This window comes from Bos indicus, chromosome 3 (assembly GCF_029378745.1).
Source record: "Bos indicus isolate NIAB-ARS_2022 breed Sahiwal x Tharparkar chromosome 3, NIAB-ARS_B.indTharparkar_mat_pri_1.0, whole genome shotgun sequence".
Taxonomy (NCBI): domain Eukaryota; kingdom Metazoa; phylum Chordata; class Mammalia; order Artiodactyla; family Bovidae; genus Bos; species Bos indicus.
Genome location: NC_091762.1, coordinates 96,323,391 through 96,343,348, shown reverse-complemented (window position 1 = coordinate 96,343,348; position 19,958 = coordinate 96,323,391). Strand labels below are relative to the sequence as shown.

The 19,958-nt window shown below is 42.3% G+C and overlaps 1 protein-coding gene across 8 annotated transcripts in view; it reads left to right on the top strand.

Moving 5' to 3' along the window:
- Positions 1 to 17,440, top strand: part of ELAVL4 (ELAV like RNA binding protein 4) — a 94,628-nt gene extending 77,188 nt beyond the window's left edge. For 4 of the 8 annotated variants that reach the window (XM_070786568.1, XM_070786565.1, XM_019958413.2 and 1 more), the window contains 4 exons: positions 8,063 to 8,216; positions 10,067 to 10,292; positions 11,921 to 11,959; positions 15,013 to 17,440. In XM_070786568.1, the coding sequence (XP_070642669.1) occupies positions 8,063 to 8,216; positions 10,067 to 10,292; positions 11,921 to 11,959; positions 15,013 to 15,382 (789 nt within the window). In that variant the 3' untranslated portion in view covers positions 15,383 to 17,440. The remainder of the gene's footprint in view (positions 1 to 8,062; positions 8,217 to 10,066; positions 10,293 to 11,920; positions 11,960 to 15,012) is intronic. The other 4 variants (XM_070786567.1, XM_019958414.2, XM_070786569.1 and 1 more) reach the window with 2 other exon arrangements.
- The last annotated feature ends 2,518 nt before the right edge of the window (positions 17,441 to 19,958 follow it).

Below are 19,958 nucleotides of genomic sequence, written 5' to 3'. Positions count from 1 at the left end.
TTTCCAGCTTGGTAATTTTCCAAGGAAAGTAGCAGCTTGTGCCAAGTACGTGGCTTCTATTTCACTGTCCACGTTAGCCTGGCATAGTGGAAAGATCCCAGAGTCATATCCAGCACTGGCACAGTGCTGGCTGTGTGACTTTGGACAAGTACTTGTCACACTGAGCCAGAATTATCTCACTTATAGGTAATCCTGGTTTATAGGGAATTCTCAAGATGCTTCCCAGAATGAAGATGATAGTGAATAGGGTTACCCCAAGGTAAGAATTACATAGAGAGAGGGGAAGACTTTTCCCCATCTGCATGTTTCAGAGATACATGAAGAATGAATCTGAGTCTCACTTTGTGTAGTGGAAAGTATTATGGAGCTTTCAAGAGGCCACAGCAGTCTTACCAGTATAGTGAGAGTCGGAAGTTGCAATTTAGTGAGGACACTCAGTATCTTAAGCCCTGAGTCTGAGACCAGCTCTTCCACTAACCAGGCCATGAAATCTTTAGCACATCTCTCTCCCTTCCAGGGACCACTAGACAGACCACAAGGTGCTTATACCAAGTAATCCCCCTTGATAATTTGATGGGCTTTTAAAAAGAAGTTGTAAGGCACATGAATTCTATCACCACACCCCTTTTTAAAAGAAGTCTTTATCCAGTCTACTGTGTACCAAATACTTTCATGATATTGTTGGATTCACTTCATATCCATGGGTCCCTCTAGCTCCTTCTTTACATCTGAGTCAGTTCCTGGGAAAAGAGCTAAAATGTGTTCCATATAGTACATTACACATTTTTTTTGCTTCAGTTCAAAGAATGTTATTGAGTTCCTGCCCTCTATAAAGCTTGGAGACTAGATGCCACAGAGAGTCTGCAGAGACCACCAGAATGCTCTTACTTTGGGGGAGATGAAATGTTAGCACAGATGGTTGTGATGGGTGGGAGGGTGTGATAGCTACTGTCATTGAAATGTGTATCATCTGCAGAGTCTGAGGGGAGAGCAGGCCTTTGTGCCTGGGCTTCACGGAAGAAGTGGCATTCAGTCTGAGCCTGGAAGGATGAGCAGGAGTTCATTTTACCATGAGGATGATGGATAGCAGGAACAGAGACATTTTGTTTGAACTGAGGCTTAGGCTGCTTAGAGGGGTTAGCAGGAGATTAGAGGTGGATCCAGATCCCAGAGGACCTTAGATGCTCAGGTAAGGGATTTGAGCTTCCATCACAAGGTGCTGGAGAAACACTGAAGGTTTTGAGCAGGAAGAAGCAGCACAATTTTAACTCATTAGAGGGATTTCCCTGGTGGTCCAGGAGTTAAGACTCCACACTCCCAATGCAAGGGGCCCAGGTCCGATCCCTGGTCAAGGAAACAGATACCACGAGCTGCAACTGTTTGCACGCTGCCGCTGAAGATTCTGCATACCACAACTAAAAGGATCCCGCACGCAGCAACGAAGAGCGTGTGTGCCACAACTAAGACCCAATGCAGCCAATAAGTATTAAAAAAAAAAAAAAAAAAAAGAACTCATTAGAAACAGTACCATCAGGTCTTGCCCCTGATAGAAGGACATCATATACTAGGCGGTAGGTGGGGAAAATATGAGGCGTGGGGCCACGTAAGCAGACACCTGTCCTGTCTGTGGGCAGGGCTGCAGCCATAGGCACAGGAATAAGCTGATTCTCACAATAAAAACTGTCTTGTCTAGGAACTGGCTGGCTGCTTTCTTCTCTCCCTACTCCAGGAGGTGGGATCAGAGGTCCCAGGGAGGGTTTGCTCCTAGAAGGCCTTGGAAGCACCAGAGTCTGTTCTCTGCTGCCATCCTTCCGGTCTCTTTGGAATGAATGTCCCCAGGGACGTGTATGTTCTGGGAAGTTTCTGCTCACTCAGAGAGTACTGTGTTACAACAGACTGGGGAAAATCTGCAATCTGATCTTCTGAAATAAGTGTATCCTCTGCTAAACTAATAGTCCTGCATGTCAGGGGTTGTTGTATTCATCTTTGTACCGCCAGTGTCTAGCATCAGGCGTAAGTACACAGCAGTTGTTTCAGAGCCCTATTGATTGAACATTTGCTGTGTGGCAGGCATCTGCAGAAGGGAATGGCATGGGAAATCCCATGGACAGAGGAGCCTGGCAAGCTGCAGTCCATGAGGTTTCAAAGAGTTGGACATGACTGAGCAATTTACCACTTTCACTTACTATGTGCCAGGCATGGTGCCTAAGAATCATATATGCATCAGCTTGTTTAATGCTCTATTAGCTCTATTAGGAAGCTTCCAAACTAGGTGATTCAAGTGATAAGCTCAGAAAGTGTAAGTGACTTACCCCAAGCTTTACCATTTGTAGCTAGTAAGTGGTTAGGATTCAAACCTACATCTCTCTACCAAAACCCTTGCTCTTAACCTCTGTCTCTTTCCCATTGCTGAAGAGATGCTCCATTTCTGTTAAAGTAACATAAATGAGAGCTTCCTTGGAGTTATCTGTCTCAAAATACAGTTGTCTGATGCTCTAAATATGACGTATCAGTGAGACCCACAAGATAAGGGGTGATGAGGACAGGAAGGATGCTCCTAGTATGTGGAACCAGAATAGAAATAGGAGAAGATTAGAAGCTATGGGAGAGACAGGTTTGAATTCAGCAGAAGGAAGAACTTTCCACTAGTCAGTGATGGCCAGTGATTACATAGGATGCTTCCTGTCCTTGGAAATGCATAAGGTGGTTGGCCAACTGTCTTACATCCTGCCCTGAACTTTTGAGCTCACTTCCAGCATCAAATTTCTATGAAACAAATTTCAAAGATAATGCATTCTGCTGAGATCACCATTATCACTTGTCACCCTTACCACTTACCGTGAACTATGGTTGTGGAAATGAACAGTTTTGTGAACAGAACACCAAGCTCATGAAAACATCCTAGAAAATGCTAGAGGTCCTTGTAATTCAAATGAGCTCAACAAATGACACCTCTGTTTTCTACATCCAAGTTTTTAAGCCAATTGAGAGATAAGACAGAAAGAAAAACTATGGAACCCTAAGTTCTTTATTACTGATTAAGGCCCAAAGGCTTCTGTGGACACTTTGAACTTCTTAACACAGAACCCCATGCTTTGACAAACTAATACACTATGTCATGGGTGCTTTGGACCCCATAGGACTCCCCACATGAGAGCATAGCCGACTCCCATAGAACATAAAAGCGGAAATAGAAAGTGGACTTCCAGCTGGCATCTGGCTCCCAGAAGGGAGGAAGCAGGCAGCGTCTGTGGCTCACATGCTCATTCCCTTTATTAAAGCCTATTCAGAGCCATTGCACCACTTCCCTGGAGAAGAGGGGATGCAGGGGTACAAAGGAGCTGGACGTTATCCAGGAGGCATCCTCCATGTGGAAGGAAAGTGAGTCTCCCCCTGGCAGGAACAGCCCTCTGCATTGCACTCTCCACCTGTTTGCTTACTCTCCTCACTGGACTGTGAGATCCTTAAAGAAAAAACCCTCCCAGCAGAGGGCCTGGCACACAGTACATGTTCAAGAAAGGGATGAATGAGTGAACACTCACCTTCTATACCAGTGTTTTCCTAAAGAAGCCCCTTTCCTCTCATCTCACCCTCCTTGTAGCACTCAAGACCATGTCTTTATCATGCTTTCCAAGTGCCCTCTTTTTCTGTTCCATGTTGGGTCAGACGAGGGCCACAGTGTTGCCAGATGATTCAGGAAAGGTTTTCCCCAGGCCGTGTTGTTCCTGCCACGCCCCAGCTGTGAGCAGGTGAAGGTACCTGTGAGTGCTGCGCAGCGAGGGGCAGATCCCGCCTTGGTCCTGCTGCCCCATCTGGGACGAATGACAGTGCCTGCCTTCCCACCTTGGTGAGAATCGCTGAGAGCAGCCTTGTGAAGTCACTTTGGAAAGTGAAAAGTACTTTGTAGATGGCAGGCAGAGGAATCTGTAGGAACTTGCTAGAGGAAATTCATGGCTGTGAAGTGGTAAAGGATGATCCCAGGCCCCACCAGTCTGATGGAGGAGGACAGAGCTTCTATAAGTGTTCACTAGTCATGTTCCAAATGGTTGCTTGTGTGGTCAAATTGAAAGATGTGCCCTATGGGAGCTAGCATCCCAGGGTGACCCACAAAAGTCAGTCTGAGTCATCCCATAATAATATTTACTAAGTAGATTCTAAATTCTAGGTATGTGCTAGATGCATTAAGTCTGATGTCTTAATTCTTTTTGAAAAGCCATAGAAGGAGAATTCTCCTCCTTTTTGTCAGTAAACAAACAGACTTATCAAGATCGAATTACTTGCCCAAGGTCACAAAGTTAGTGAGTACTGGAGGCAGCCCACATCTCAGAAGCTCTGTGCTGTACTGTCCCTCTTGCAGAGAGTAGGAATAACTGTAAGCATGTAGGAACAGGAAGGGAGAGGGAGTTTGGAGTGACTTGATCTTCCGACAAGATCATTTGTACAGTCACCTGCCTTTGGGCCGCCCTTCCCCAGAGAGAGGAGTGGTCTCCCTACTCCAGCTCCTGAGATTCAGAGCAAGATTGGTGCAGGCATAGAAATGCCAGTCTTGTCTTCGGAGATTCTGGATGAAAGAAGTGAGCAAGACCCAGATGGTCTGAGACTCAGGGTTCTTTAGGGCACTTCCAGTGTTGGAAGCCCTGGGTTCTAGTGGGGTTAATAAACAAGCAATTGTGTTAAATGTCAGGACAGAGCTAAAAGTCAATGATGTTTTTAGAAATATTTCAGCCTAACAAAGGGCCTGAGACCTGTAGTCACTCAGTTAGGATTTAACAAATGTATGAAGAAACTTGAAAAGTTTTCATACTGGGACAAGCATTTGGATACTGAATGTGGGAAGGTCCGTTTTCTGTTATTTTTGTCCACTCCCACTTCTGCAGGTTTCCAGGATGGGGGACTAAGAGAAACGATAGACCTAAAGTTCCAAATAGAAGAGAAAAATTAAGTGGGATATAGGCTTTGGTGAATGATTGAGGTGCTGTTCACCCTTGAGATCTGTCGCTGGGCTGGGACTGGAGTATGTTGTAGTAATCCTTCCCAGCTGAGATTCTGTCTCTGTCAGAATCCTCTTCTGGGGAATCGATTTTGGTTCTGTCATTAACTTTCCTGTGCCAGCTCCTTTTCCCTAGCAGGCCTGTCCCCAGCCTGCTCTCCCCTGTACCCCAGCCTGCTCTCCCCTGTACCCCAGCTCAGACTGCCTAGAACTAAGGGGATCAAGGTCATTACTACCCATTATGCATTGATGGGGTGCCAGGCAGGCACTGCCCTATGCCCTCAACCTTCACCATCTCTTTTGTCCTCACAGCAGTGGAGGGTCATCATCAGGCGATGGTTCCCTGACCCCACCACACAGTCATACAACCTGTCTCCCCGCCTGTCTCTCCCCATATAGCCCTGGAACGGCACTCACCTTGTGGCATTATGATAACTGGTCCATTTGTACACCATTCGTCTCTGCAGCTCATTTGTTCAGTACCTGCTGTGGTGTTGCCTGTTGCCCCTGTTGGACTCGGAAGTCCACTAGGGCAAGAGACCATGCCTGTTCTTGCTTGCTGTGTATCCCCAGCATACAGCACTATGCCTGGCTCATAGTAGATCTTCAGGAAATGTTTTCTAAGACTGGCCTCTAAATCTAGTTCTTGAACAAGATTCAGTCCTTCCTACCCCAGATTCTGGAGAATAGGAGACTTATCTCTTAGCTCACAGCTTAGCCAATAAAGCTATGATTCTGGATGCTGAACTCTCAGTGATCCCCCTAAGTGGAGGAATTCAAGCTGCAGTTAACCCAACATGCCATTAATGCCCGAGTCATTCATTATGACCTGTGGGTGTTCATTCACTCTTTCAGTAGATGTTGAGCACCCTGTGAGAGTCCGGGTAAGGAGCTAGAACCACAGAGATGAATGAGACACACACACGCAACGCATGACCTCAAGGAGATCAGCAGACTAGATAGAGAAGTGGAGAATCAAGGTCAGAATGGGTTAAGTACCATGGATACCATCAAGAGCACTGCCAGGGAGATTTTTAAGAGGAGGTAAAATTAGGGAAAGCCATCTAGAGAAGGTGGCGTTCGAGCTGGACCTTAAAAGGGCCATACAATTAGGACCTGAGGAAGTAGGTGGGAAAATGTTCCCTATGAACAAAAGCATAGAGATGGGGACGTATGTTTTTGGGAGCATGAAGATCATTCAGATAGTTAATTTGTCAGCAATCGGCAGGGGTGAGATAAGGGTGACCCTCATTACCACAGACATATCACTGTGATGTTTTTATTTTCTTCTCCCTACTGCTCTCTCCTCATGCCTAAGAAAAACAGTTCTGCTAGATTATAACCTGAAAGGTCAGGGTAGGACAGCCTTATGTGGAGTGATGTCCTGTCTTGGCAGTCACATGGTCCTTCAGTCCTCCCCCCTAAATGCACACACAAGGACCTTCCATGCAAAGACCTTCCTGCATGTCGTCCATTTGCTGGGAAGGAGCCTACAGAAGCCACACGTGAGTTTCTGGAAGAGGTAGACGCTGCTGACAGGATTCCTTGCTCCACTGGCAGTAGGAGGCCAGCGAGGCAGATTCGTCACTAGCATCATTTTATCTGTTGAGTCAACATCTATTTTTAGGTGTGGAACCCATAAAGGGACCTGGCATCTCTGCATGGAAAGGGGTAGAGTGAGGGGATACACTCATCCTTCATGCCCCTCTGTGGGATTCACTGCTAGACCCATTCTCAGAGGCAAGGTCTGCTTCACTGATGGAGGTTTAGTTCCTAATGCCTAAGGTCCAATTTAATGCATACAATTCCTTTTGCAAACATGCTTTCGTGTGTGCAGATCACACATACACACAAGCATACCCACTCATTCCCTCACCCCTGTAGTCTTAGCAGGTCCTGTGAATTGTTTATACAAATTAAATAAAACTGAAAAATGCTAAGGCATATAGGTCCCTTCCTGTCCAACATTGTCAGATGTGCTCTGAAATGACTGTTTTCATCATCTATTCTGAGCCATAACCGCCGCAGAAATAGCTTTAGCAGGAAAATGCTTTTGTTAGACTAGCTGTAAATTATATTTCAAATGTCTGATGTTGTTTTCTTAAAAAAATAAATAAGTAAATGAAAGTCTAAAATTAATGACTGCTGGGGTTTGCTTTGCTTATGTGTACTGCTACAGATTTGGCTTCTTGCAGATGGAATTTCAGATCTGTTTACACTTCTGTGTTAGCTTTTTGGGGAGGAAAAAAAGCAGTTGAGAGATCTGGGAGGACAAATTTATAAAGTCAAACTTATTATAACCATCGGAGAGGCTCGAGTCTCTCTCCACTGGCCTCTCCTCCCTCCTTCCCATCGTGCCCTCATTTTTGTTTATTGTGGTTTTAGCTGCTCTGCTTCCAAGTTCGAAGGCAACTGGTTCTTGCAGATGCTATGACAAGGTCACATATCTAGTTTCGCAAGCAGATGTTCATTCAGCCCCATTTCACCAGCACTTTGTCATTCAGCGAGAGCAGACCTTGTGGGAACAGATTGGAACAACACAAAGGATGGGACATTTAAAAAAAAAAAAATCTTGCAGAGAACCTGATCGCTTTTTATGTGTTCAAGAAGGGACTGGGGGTTGGGGGTGGCAAGGAAAGAAAGCTGCAGAGCAGAGTTTCATGGGGATTTTTTTTTTTTTTTTTTGGTTTATTCAAAAATTATTATGTGTTGGATACAGTAAATCATCTATACACCCACATCCAGGAGGTAAATCTTCAGAACTCCATGCGTGGGTTGTTCTGCATTTAACAGCTGCCATACAGTAGCTATTTTGTTCTGCACTTAGAGACCCTCATCTGTGCATTTGTTTTAAGTTATCATCCACTCTCCTTTTGTTCCTCTATTGCTGTTCTCCTGGTGCTCATTACTAGTCCAAGCACAACTAAAAATCTGGGAACTACAGAGTTAGTTATTTGAACTGACACTGTGAGTTAGAATGATAGACGCGGGGCTGTCATCTCGGTTGTGGACTCCGTCTCTACTTGAAAGGTGTTGCCTGTAATGCATTTAGCACCTCTTGCCTTTTCCTAGGTCTCATATGCCCGTCCGAGCTCTGCCTCAATCAGGGATGCTAACCTGTACGTTAGCGGCCTTCCCAAAACCATGACCCAGAAGGAACTGGAACAGCTTTTCTCACAATATGGCCGTATCATCACCTCACGAATCCTGGTTGATCAAGTCACAGGTGAAGTATTTCTAGGCTATTTCCTTCCTTTGGGTCTGTGCCCTGTGACCCACCGGAGCAGAAGGGTAATGGTCACTTAGGGAAAAGGGTATGGGTCATAAGTAGGCAGCTTTCTGACTTAAAAGAAAGACTTTTTATCAATCAACGGCTGAAATTTAAAATGGGCCATCCTGGGAAGTAGAAGGACTCCATCATGGGAATGGTTCCAGCAGCAGCTAAACCACTTGGCAGAGTTGTAAGGAGGATTCAGCCATCAGGCTGGGAGTGGGGCTGAATGACCTTCAAAGTCTCTTTCAACCCTCAACCAAATAACATTACTTTTGCATGTGAAAAGAACCTCTGTGTATAGCTCTGTCTGCTCTGATAGCACTGTAGAGTTAAAGGGAAACTGAAACTGGCTCATTTCACAGGTAAGAGAGCAGAGGTCCAAAGTGGGACACCTGTCCAGTTAGTGCAGGGATAACCCAGGATTGGATCCTGTGGTACTTGGGCTATCATAAAGAAAAGCAGCTGCCACCACCTCTCAGTAAGAAAGGCACCCAGGTTGCATTTTTGATGACAGAAGGTTTTCACCTACTCTAATTAAAAACATCCCCTGAGAGTCGTTTGAAAGTGAGTGTTAGTCACTCAGTCATGTCTGACTTTTTGTTCCCCCATGGACTGTAGCCCACCAGGCTCCTCTGTCCATGGAATTCTCCAGACTAAAATACTAGAGTGAGTTGCCATTCCCTTCTCCGAGGGATCTTTCCGACCCAGGGATCCAACCCGGGTCTCCTGCATTGCATGCAGATTCTTTACCATCTGAGCCACCAAGAGAGTCATTTAGCGTGTGTTTATCATCTGATTATTGCAACAAACCTCACTGAAGGCAGCTCTGCCCCAGATGCTAGGCAGAGGAACACCAGAGATCAGGGACAAAGGTGTCACAGCCCCATTCTTACAAGACCACAGTGTGATGAGTACCAGCTAGAGCTGCCCAGCGCCCCAGGAGAGCTCAGGAGGTGTGCTGTGCCTGGTAGGCACTGATGGAAGGGAAGTCTCCATCAAGGGGATGGTGTTTGAACGGAGTTTTAGAGAATGACTTGAAGCTGTCTGGTGAGAAAGAGAGATAGAACATTCTAGGTGGATAGGATATATCCCATAGAATAGGTGATAGGACATACCCAAAGGCATGGAGTCAAGGAGGAACACAGCCTGTTCAAGGAATATCTGGCAGTTAGTTTGGCTTACATGAAGTTCAACAGGGAGTTGGGACCAGATCATCAGGGGCATTAAATGCCATACCAAGAAGTCTGGAGTTCCTCTGTATGCCACCTGGAGCCATGGAAGGGGTTTTTATGGGTTTTGTTCATTTGTTTTTCTGCCTTTGGAGTAGGGAACAATGAGGAACAGGTACATTCACAGGGTAAAAAACAGAAAAGGTACAAAAAGGTATAAAAGGTGTTTTTAAAGGGTATCGTATGGTCAGAGTTTGCTTTCAAATGGATTATTTAGCTGCCAGGTACGGGGAGCACATTGAAGGGCTAGAAACTGGACAGCGGATGATCAGTTACAGCAACTAAAGGAAGGCTTGAGGGCTGAGCAGGATGGTAGAGGAAAGCAGGAAGGGACAGATGTGAAATATGCCTGTGTTCTGTGGGCAGGAATTGCCAGCCCAGAGCCATGATGGCAAAAAGGCAGGCAGATGCATTTTGATGGGTGAGAGAGATTCAGGAAGCCAGGCTCAGCCCTGGCCCCACAAGTGGGCTGACTCCCCTAGAAACATTGATGGGACTCAGCCCATAACTTCCTGGGGATCTTTACCAGTTTGGTTTGTTCACTGTTTACAAAGGCTCTTTCTCTTTCCCCAGGAGTGTCCAGAGGGGTGGGATTCATCCGATTTGATAAGAGGATTGAGGCAGAAGAAGCAATCAAAGGTCTGAATGGCCAGAAGCCCAGCGGTGCTACGGAACCGATTACTGTGAAGTTTGCCAACAACCCCAGCCAGAAGTCCAGCCAGGCCCTGCTCTCCCAGCTCTACCAGTCCCCTAACCGGCGCTACCCTGGCCCACTTCACCACCAGGCTCAGAGGTTCAGGTAGGTGTACCCACAGGGGCAAGAGCCCCACTACACAAGTACAGAGCTGGGCAAGAGCCAGGGAAGCCCTTGGCCCTGAAGGATGTGGCTGAGTGAGGACATCTGCCCCCTGGAATCACTGTGGGACACTCCCCCTGAACCTCAGTTTCCACTGCTGTAAAATGTGATGACTGGGCCAGGATGCTCTTCTAAGCCCCCTTGCAAACTAGCACATGACTGTGATTAAACTTCAGATTCTTTAATTGAAACAAATTTCTACATTTAACCAGATAAGAAGGTTCAGTTTCAACAGGAGTTCATCACAGATAAGGAACTACATTCAGCAGTTTAGACTAAGGCAGTGAATGACTTTTAATGAAGTCAAAGAAAAGAGTAGCCCAGGAGGCATGTCCTTGCCAAAGGGAGTGGTCTGGTCTGCTCTCCTCTTTCTCTTGCTTCTATTGGGTTGGGTGGGGGGATTAACCCAATCTTCTGTGTTAACTTCACTCTGACATTAAGTCAGCAGACTTTGGGAAGGCAAAGAGGAAGACTTTGTCCAAGCCTTATTTGCATTTCCCTGAGGTACCCAACCCCTAGGAAGCTCCAGGTGCAGTGGGACGTTCTCCTTCTCCTGGGACATTTCTGAAAGGCACATATCTCTCCATGAAGGCAGTCTGACATTGACCAGTCTCTACTGTGCAAGAGATAAGAATATTCTTAACCTACCCATAATAATTCTAAATAATTATTTTAGTTGACCCATGCCCTGACTTCCCTTTAATGAAAGGGTCTTTCTCTTTTTCAAACATCACATAGATAATAGGCCCTTCCATCTGGCCACAATGAGGAGAAAAATCAGCCTCCGAATGTCCTCCCATGCCCCCTGAATATGAAACGGTTAATGATTTCATGAAGAGTCCAAGTCATTTAATTTTTATTTTGTGCGAGAGCACATGCAGTATTTATGTAAAAAGCCTTTCCAGCAGGCTTCTAATGGTGGAAACTATGGTTACTACTGCCCCATGATGTGAAAAGCTTGTCCCTGAGTAAGATACTGAATATGAAGGAGATTATAACAAAATGGCAATTTGCTGGGAGGTGCTTTCAGGTTGTAAATAGTAAGCTAATTAAAAAAAAAAAAAAAAGTCTGAACCCTCAAACTCCTTCCTGCCCAAAAATGTGTGTGGTAAGAAGATTTAGTTAAAATATCCAGGCTAATAAGAAAGATCCATTCTGATATGCATGATGTGTGTGCATGTATTGTTAATCCGTAACAGAGACCTTTATTCATAAATTTCATTACAGTAAAAGTGAACAATATAAGAAGCCATTAGTCCCTTTTTAAAAATTTTCACACACAACATATATAATATCCACACATGTTCTAAGAGATGGGGCGGAGTGAGATTAATTTAGACCTTGAAAGAAAGGAAGGTTCATTTAGACACTTGCTTTAAACTCTAGCATTGACCTCAACATGAATTACGTTAGGTAGGAAAAGGGGAAACTACCAGTGGATAGGCTCCTGAGCACCGGGGAAAGTTTTTGAGCTTTTCTTCTTTGAAAATGGAGCATTCTTATTAATAGTTCCATTGAGCGATCTTGCCATCTGTGAGGCATTAACCCAGAGACCCTCCTTCTCTTTGCAGGCTGGACAATTTGCTTAATATGGCCTATGGCGTAAAGAGGTAATTAAAACTCCACAGATTGCCAGATGTCCGTGTTGGCACAGACTGGGGCTAGAATTTTTTTTTTTTTTTAATTCACTAACTTTACTTTTTTTTTTTTTTAATTCTTCCTTTTTCTTCCACCAGCATGTCAGATTCTTTTTTACTTTCAGACCTCAGTTGGTTTTGTTTCTTTTAGGGCACACAAGTGTGTTTGTGTGTTTCACTTTTTCTTTTATTTGCAGGTGGGCTTCTCCTACGGTTCAGGTGCCACAGCTACCAAGCCCTTGATAATCTGGTCCTCGAATAGCTCCCCTAAGAGGGAAGGCTGTGACTCTTTGCCAGCTGATTTTGCAAACTTGCAAGGCAACTGTTTTGCATTAGCGATGCCAAGATTCACTTAAGAGGGCAGATTCCAGCGAATCAAAATTAGAACATTTTGCTTATCATGGTTGACAATCTTATGATTGCCAGTGGAAAAATTAGATTTTGGACTACCAGCCCTGGCCAAAGCATGAATAAATGCGTGGGTGACCTTATGACTCCTGCCCCCACCTCAGTGTTCATTTCAGGGCACAGTTTGAGAATAAAGTGTATCTGTGTGCACCTCAACCAGAGGTTTCTTTTGTTACAGGTTTTAGCAGTAATTATCAGTCCTCCCTTGGTTATATGTGTATGTACGTTTTAAACTTGCTGTTTCCTTTATTTAAAACCTTTTTGTGGGATCGAGGGTTCAAACAGAGTCAAAGTTTGGGGGACTTTCTAAATGTAGTCACAGGAGTGTTCCAGACCTAGTCTGAAAACTGAATCTGTAAATTGGGTGCTGTATGTCACTGTGTCCATGAGATTCCCACGTGTACTTTTGATAAGCCCCATTGAGCTCCCAGGGACATAGCATCTTTCTCATCCTGCTCTGCAGAGCTGCACACTTTAATTCCCCTTCCTACTGTCAAGGGAAAAAGTGTGGTCATGAGTAGTCTGAATCATTCTCCCCATATGAGGCGAGTCTTTCACCACTTGGCTGTGCAGGGTAAGTGTTGGGTTGCCCAAAAACTTTGCTTGAGTTTTTCTATAACATCTTATGGAAAAGCCCACACATACTTTTTGGCCAGCCCAGTATCCTGCTCTGGAAACCGGCACACAGTAGAGGAAGTAACTGGATTGCAGACTTCACTCTCAAGGCACCAGCCTCTCGAATCGCAATCCCAGCCCCTGTGAGATTAACTGTGAATTACCTCCATGGATCTGGCACACGGCTTGCCTGTTCCCACATTTTACATTTTTCCCAGCTCTGTCCCATACCTTTGCTCCTCTTGGACTTAGTGAGATGCTATGAAGAGAGTGATGCTTATATACAGATGAGGTCAGGGAAGACAGCACACACGCTGCCATCTTCTCCAGTTCCCCACCCATAGTTAAACATCACGAGTCGATAAGAGCATTCTCTTTTCCTACTAAGCCCAGATTTGGATCCAGAGTCCTTCCTACCAAAGTGCTCAGGTAGCATTACCACCTGCAGTTGAGGCTCTACTTGAAACCTCTTTGCTAGCCCCTGACTTTGGCTTTATAATATTTAGCTGTTCTCTACCTATGAACTGAAAGAAGTCCGTTGACTTAGTTGGAGGAGAGAAAGTTGAGAAGACAGTCTTCAGAAATAATGCAAATAACAATTACATATGGATTTGCCCTTCTAAGAATTCGTACCATGATGATTTGGGTTTTGTCCTGTTAATTTGTTTTTAAGTAAGAGGGAAGATTGACTTAGTGAATAATACCGAAAATAATATCTGTTGAGTTGTTGTGTTTAGCATATTTTCAGGAGCCATTTAATTATTTAAATAGTTAGATACAGAGTATTCTTTCATAGGACTTTCAAATCCTATGTGTATATGGATATATGCTTATTTTTAAAACAGTCCTAAATGACACTTAATCCATTCTCTTCCCCAGTTTTTGCTTCCTCTCCTTCTATCCCTCTCTTCAGGAAAAAAAAAAAAACACTAACCAAATGAAAAGCAAATACTAGTCAGTGTATAGAATCAAAATACCCGTATAAGTTTGGTATAAGTAAAATGTTAACAAATATTTTTTCTGCTGTAGGCACTGGTAACCTAATTGTTTCATCTGATGCATCCATCATGAATCACATACATATTTTATCAGACAATGAATAGTATCTGAAGGATTGTTTTTCTTTCCAAGATTATGTGAAAACTGAGAAGATTTCGAAGCCTAATACAAAAGTAGTCATAATAGGACAAATAACAGTTTCCTGCTTTTCTAATGTACAGTGATTCAAGATATGTAAATGTGCAAACCACTTGAAATCTCACTCCTGTGACGCTTAGAAATGAATTCCAGATAATATAGCATCAAGGAGTGATCACCTTTATTATTATTGCTCAGGGGTTTTTTTGGAACTCTCTTGAATAAATGCTAAATGAAACATAAGCTGCCCTTTGGAGTAATAACAAGTCTTGTCTGTTCATTCTCATGTATCTCCATCCTCAATACTGTCAAGAGATCTTTAACGATTGTTAAGTCAAGGGACTGCAAAGATGGTGGACTTGAGCACTTCTAGGGCCATCGCCTAGACTTCCTTAAAAAAAAAAATTTCCCAAGCATTGACCTCTACCAGTGTTATTCACCTATTCAATCAATAAACAGTTATTGAGTGTTTTCTATGTGTCATGTCTGTGAGATTCCTGTATGGCTTCCACTGAATAAAGAAATAGAGTGAAAGGATGGGTGAAGTAGGGCCCCTTCTATGAAGAGTTCACTATCTACTGTGGGGAGGGAGGGAGAGGGTCAGGGTGAGACACCCTATGAACATATACTGTGATAGCGTGACAGAGCCTTGCTCTGAGAGTTCTTCCTGGTTTTTAGGAGTTGAGCTAGGATTTTCTCTTGGCATTTACATGCCTTAGCCAGTCTAGCTGTTCCCATCAGAAGAAATGCCACAGACATTAGTTTTTGCATTTTGGTTTTTAAACCCTGAAGACTCTCCTGCAAACACTCACTCAGCCCTCTGCCCCGTGTCTGTGTCTGTGCATCTGTGTGTTATCCACGGTCAGACTGATGTCTGGACCAGTCCCCCCTTCTGCTTGTCCCCCCAGGTTCTCTCCAATCACCATTGATGGGATGACAAGCCTTGTGGGAATGAACATCCCTGGTCACACAGGAACGGGCTGGTGCATCTTTGTCTACAACCTGTCCCCTGATTCTGACGAGAGTGTCCTCTGGCAGCTCTTTGGCCCCTTTGGCGCAGTGAACAACGTCAAGGTCATCCGCGACTTCAACACCAACAAGTGCAAGGGATTCGGCTTTGTCACCATGACCAACTATGATGAGGCAGCCATGGCCATTGCCAGCCTCAACGGGTACCGCCTGGGAGACCGAGTGTTGCAAGTTTCCTTTAAAACCAACAAAGCTCACAAGTCCTGAATTTCCCATCCTTATTTATTAAATTATATATATAAATATATACGAACAAAACACACGCGCACACACACACACACACACACACAAAAGAGAGAGAAACAAACTTTTCAAGGCTTATATTCAACCATGGACTTTATAAGCCAGTGTTGCCTAAGTATTAAAACATTGGATTATCCTGAGGTGTACCAGGAAAGGATTTTATAATGCTTAGAAAAAAAGAAAAAAAAAAACACAAAAAAAATACCTTTGATGCATTGAATGTTCTTTCATAGCTGTCGTTGTTGACTATATATACATAGATAGCGACGTGCAGGGATTTTTACCCAGCCAGCTAACTTTACTACCTTCCTTGAAGGTGGATCTTTTTAAGATGACCATTCGCTCATTTGAAGAAGAAAAACAAAAAACAAAAAAAAAATAATAAAAATAAAACAATTTTTACAAAGTAATGGGATTCAAAGAGAGAAAATAAAAGTTTTTTTTTTGTCAAAATGTTGATCCAATCAGATTGGTAAAAAAAAAAAAAAAAACAACAACAAAACCCCCACACAAATTAAAGAGGAATAATAAAAATTGCAAAAATTAAAAAACTTTTGCAAATTTTTTTATTTTTCCTTTTTTCTTTTATATCATGTGAACTAAAACAGTCTTCTGTTAGGGGACGGGGGCGAGGGGGATACCTGATGACATTAACAATTTAATAACATTAACATTGTTGCCAAAGAGGTGGTCTCTTTGCTGAAAATGGGTTTCAAGAAAAATCTATTTTTATAAAATATAAAGAATTTTTACAAGAGAATCTGGATTTGAGAAAAAAATATTTTGACTGGCTAATTTAGGGGAAATTGACAACTTTGTCGCGTTCATACTGCACTGGTAACTTTTTAGAGATCAAGATGTGTGTTTTAAACTGGATTCGTAGACTGTTTTTTGAAGGATGGGCTATAAACAGATGATCTTCATATCTTTTCATAGCATGTAATAATAATATAAAAAATTATTAATTACTAGGGGAAAGGAGTGTTCGTTCTACCCAGGGTACCACAGTTCCCCACAGTCAAAACCCAAAAGCAAGGAGATGAGTTGAAAGACAGTTTTTCTTTAAGTCATCAGTATGGGATGTCAGCAGAACAAAAATTAAAAAGATTAATTTTCCTTTCAATCTAAAACTTCCTTAGTTTGAGCAGTAGGTGCTACGAAATTATTTACATATCTTAGTATCATAGTTAAATGTAATGTGTTTAGGAGAGGAAAACAAAAGATACATTTGCTTTAAATTCATTAAGGAATTTTCAAATTCACTTTGTAGCCCATGCTGATAGAATTGGGCTGTGTTGGTACATTTGAAACACTGTTTATGTTGCTTGAAACACTTATTTATTTAATCGCAGATGTGATGATGCCTATGGCCGAGATCAAATATAGCTAGATTGGCTAGACTATGTATTTGTTTACTTAAACTATGGGAAGAAGCATATTATTGTGTCATTCTGTTGTGTGTGTATGTGTATATACAATATAAATATATATATATAAAGTTATTTTTTCTTTGGGTTAATTTATTATAAGTTGTAACACTTGGCTAGTTTTGTTTGTATATGTCTTAAAATGTTTTCTTATGATATTTAAGTGACAGTTAAAGAGGTATCAAGGTAACTTGTGTAGAACTATTGTTTGATATATTGTCATGTTTGTTGTGAATATTTTTTTCTTACTGCACAGTAGAAAAATAAAAACAACTGGGTCTTTCTTTTAATGTAATTCAGATTGGGGAAAACAAAACAGAGCTAAGGGAACAAAACGACTGAGGGAGCATTCTCCCACGTCCAGTGCACTGATCATTTTAGTATGTTTGTGCTTTGTACGGTTATATATTTAAAACAAAAACGAAACAAAAAAATACAAGGGTTCATGCTCTTCCCTGGGTAATAGAAACAGTTACTCGCTATGCATAATCTAGTTGATAGTTAAATTTGCTATTGCTTTTCTTGTCTTGTTATATACAATCTTTTCAATACCAGTTTAGTCTTAATGGTAATAAAACGTTATGGTTATTTATAACTTGTGCTTATTTTGTGCGTTTTTTCCCATGCTGAACCCACTAAGTGCATGTAGACAGAGCTGTTGTTTTCACACTGGAAAGGCAAACTTTGTGGTAGTAGTCGTAGTGGTAGGCAGATAACGCAAACCAGGCTGCGCCGTAGACTCCTCCTTGAAATTTTTTTTCTATTTTTTTTTCCTCGTTTCGGTTTTGAGAAAAAAACAAAAAACAAACACCAGATTTCAGTTCAGAGAACACTCGTTCAACATTCAGGGAAACCTTTTTATATCACCTGCTATGAATGAACGCAGTTTGCTGGCAAAGTTTTGATGCATTTGCTAAGCATTAGTGGGAAAGGCATGCCAACATCTCTTCTCTATAATGTGTTCACTCTTGGGGGAAAAAAAAAAGGAAAAAAAATCTTAGGACCAGGCAGTTGTATACTTTAGTTATAATGAATGACTTCATGTTAATCTTGCTAGTTTAGATGATTTCTGAGGGAAAGTATTGTAAATGTTTTTTTTTTCCTTAATCTTGTTGTGTTTGAATTATTTGTACTTTATCTGTCCAGACAATAAATGAAAGTGTGTAGAATGGATTTGAGCTTCCCAGATTTTTAAATGTGTTTATTCACACTTTTTTTTTTTTTTTCTTTTTGGTAGCATCTTCAGATTCCCCCAATATTTTTACCGTTAAACGAAAAAGGCAGAGTAAAATTCTGTTTTGCAACTTAGCCAAGTCTCTCAAAGTCAATTCAGTATTCAAAAGTCGTTGCCCTAGTTCCACACTACTATAAGGTGTGGTCTTTAATCCGCAGTATAGGCGTCATCTGGGAGCTTGTTAAAATGCAGAGTCTCAGGCTGTATGCAAATCTATATTTAACCAGATCCCCAAGTGAATCACTGGTAAAGTGTCAGAAGCACTGTCCTGGTTGATAACAAGCCAACACATTTGGCAATGTGTTTGGCTTTATGATCCGTTCGCGTCTGTTATTCATTTATAAGTGTACTTGTGACTTGTGCAGAAGAAAGGGAGTCACTATTTGCGGACCATCTATTATGTCTGTGTGGTGCCCTCTGTGTTCCCTCCCTTGGTCCCACAGCGATCTGGGAGAGGGAGATAGCACTATCCTCATTTCACAGATGGCAAGACTGAGGTCAGTGAAAGAGATTAAGTAACTTGAAATGGCTAGCAAATTTCCAGCTGGAACTTATATATATATAATTTATTGGGCTGTACCAGGTCTTAGTTGAGACATGTGGGATCTAGTTCCCTGATCAGGGATTGAACCCAGAGCCCCTACATTGGGAGCACAGAGTTGTAGCCACTGAACCACCAGCAAAGTTCCCCAGTTGGAACTTGAATCCAAGTCTGATAGCACAGACTTCGGTGCACCACACTTCAGTTTTGAGATGGCAGAGCTTGAGCAATAGTAAGGAAACAGACCATCTCTACTGTAAGTGACAAGAAAGATCACTTCTTTATTTAAATTCATTTTTGCTTAGAAGTGGCAAATATCTGACTTTCTTATCTTTGAATAGGAACCCTAAACAAAGACTTTTTCATACTGTGTATAAAGTACATGATTTAAGCTCAGCCTAGGGGGAAAAGACTACCTAAAATATCATCAAGTCATATTAAAATATGATCTGAACTTTACAGATGAGCGTTATAGTGATTTCCTGATATGATCATTCACTGATGATGTACTGTCTTTCTTTTTCATCTTCTCACTAATTGAAAATTCATATTACTCCATAAAACATCACATCACCATCCACAAGCTGACACAGGAAGAAGAAATGCCCCCACTGATCCAGAGGAAGGAGTAGTCAAGATTCACCTCCATTTCTCATTACCTCCTTTTTTATTATTATATTAAATTACTTCAGTGGTTAGCATAATTAAATTCAGGGCAAAGAATGGGATTTAATTAACCACACTAAATATTAAAACTCTAAGCCAGCCTGAACTTCACATACTTAAAGTTTCTTCCTTTAGTTTTATCTTAAAGGCAAGACCCTACGTTCCTTTTCTGAAGAAAAACAGGCATTCAAACTAATCACTGCCCCCCAGGAATAACAGAGCTTCACAAATGTGTGTCTAGGGTTCAAAAATATTGCTGCCAAGCCTATGATAGTTATCACCAAGCATCACCACCTCTGCTCCTTAAAGGTGTCATTTTAGTGCACTTTAAACAAATGGATACATTATTTTGGAATATTGGAAGTTGGTGGAATCTTACCAGTTCAAACAGTTCATTCCCCAACCTCCAACAGATCTATCCTAAAAGTTTCACAAATAGCTGTAGGTGTTTAAATAGATCTTTAAAATATCCGTAGAAGGGTATTCTACATACGCCCTCTCAGCAATGCTTCCCACCATCAGCATAATGTGTCTGCCTAACATCTAATAAAAAATCCATCTCACTGCAAGTGTAAGCCTGTTACCTCAAATCTCCAGGCAAACATTGTATAGTTTCTCTAGGTGTTTGTTGGAAAAGGTTTAACAAATCACAAGAATGCAGAGATTATTAAA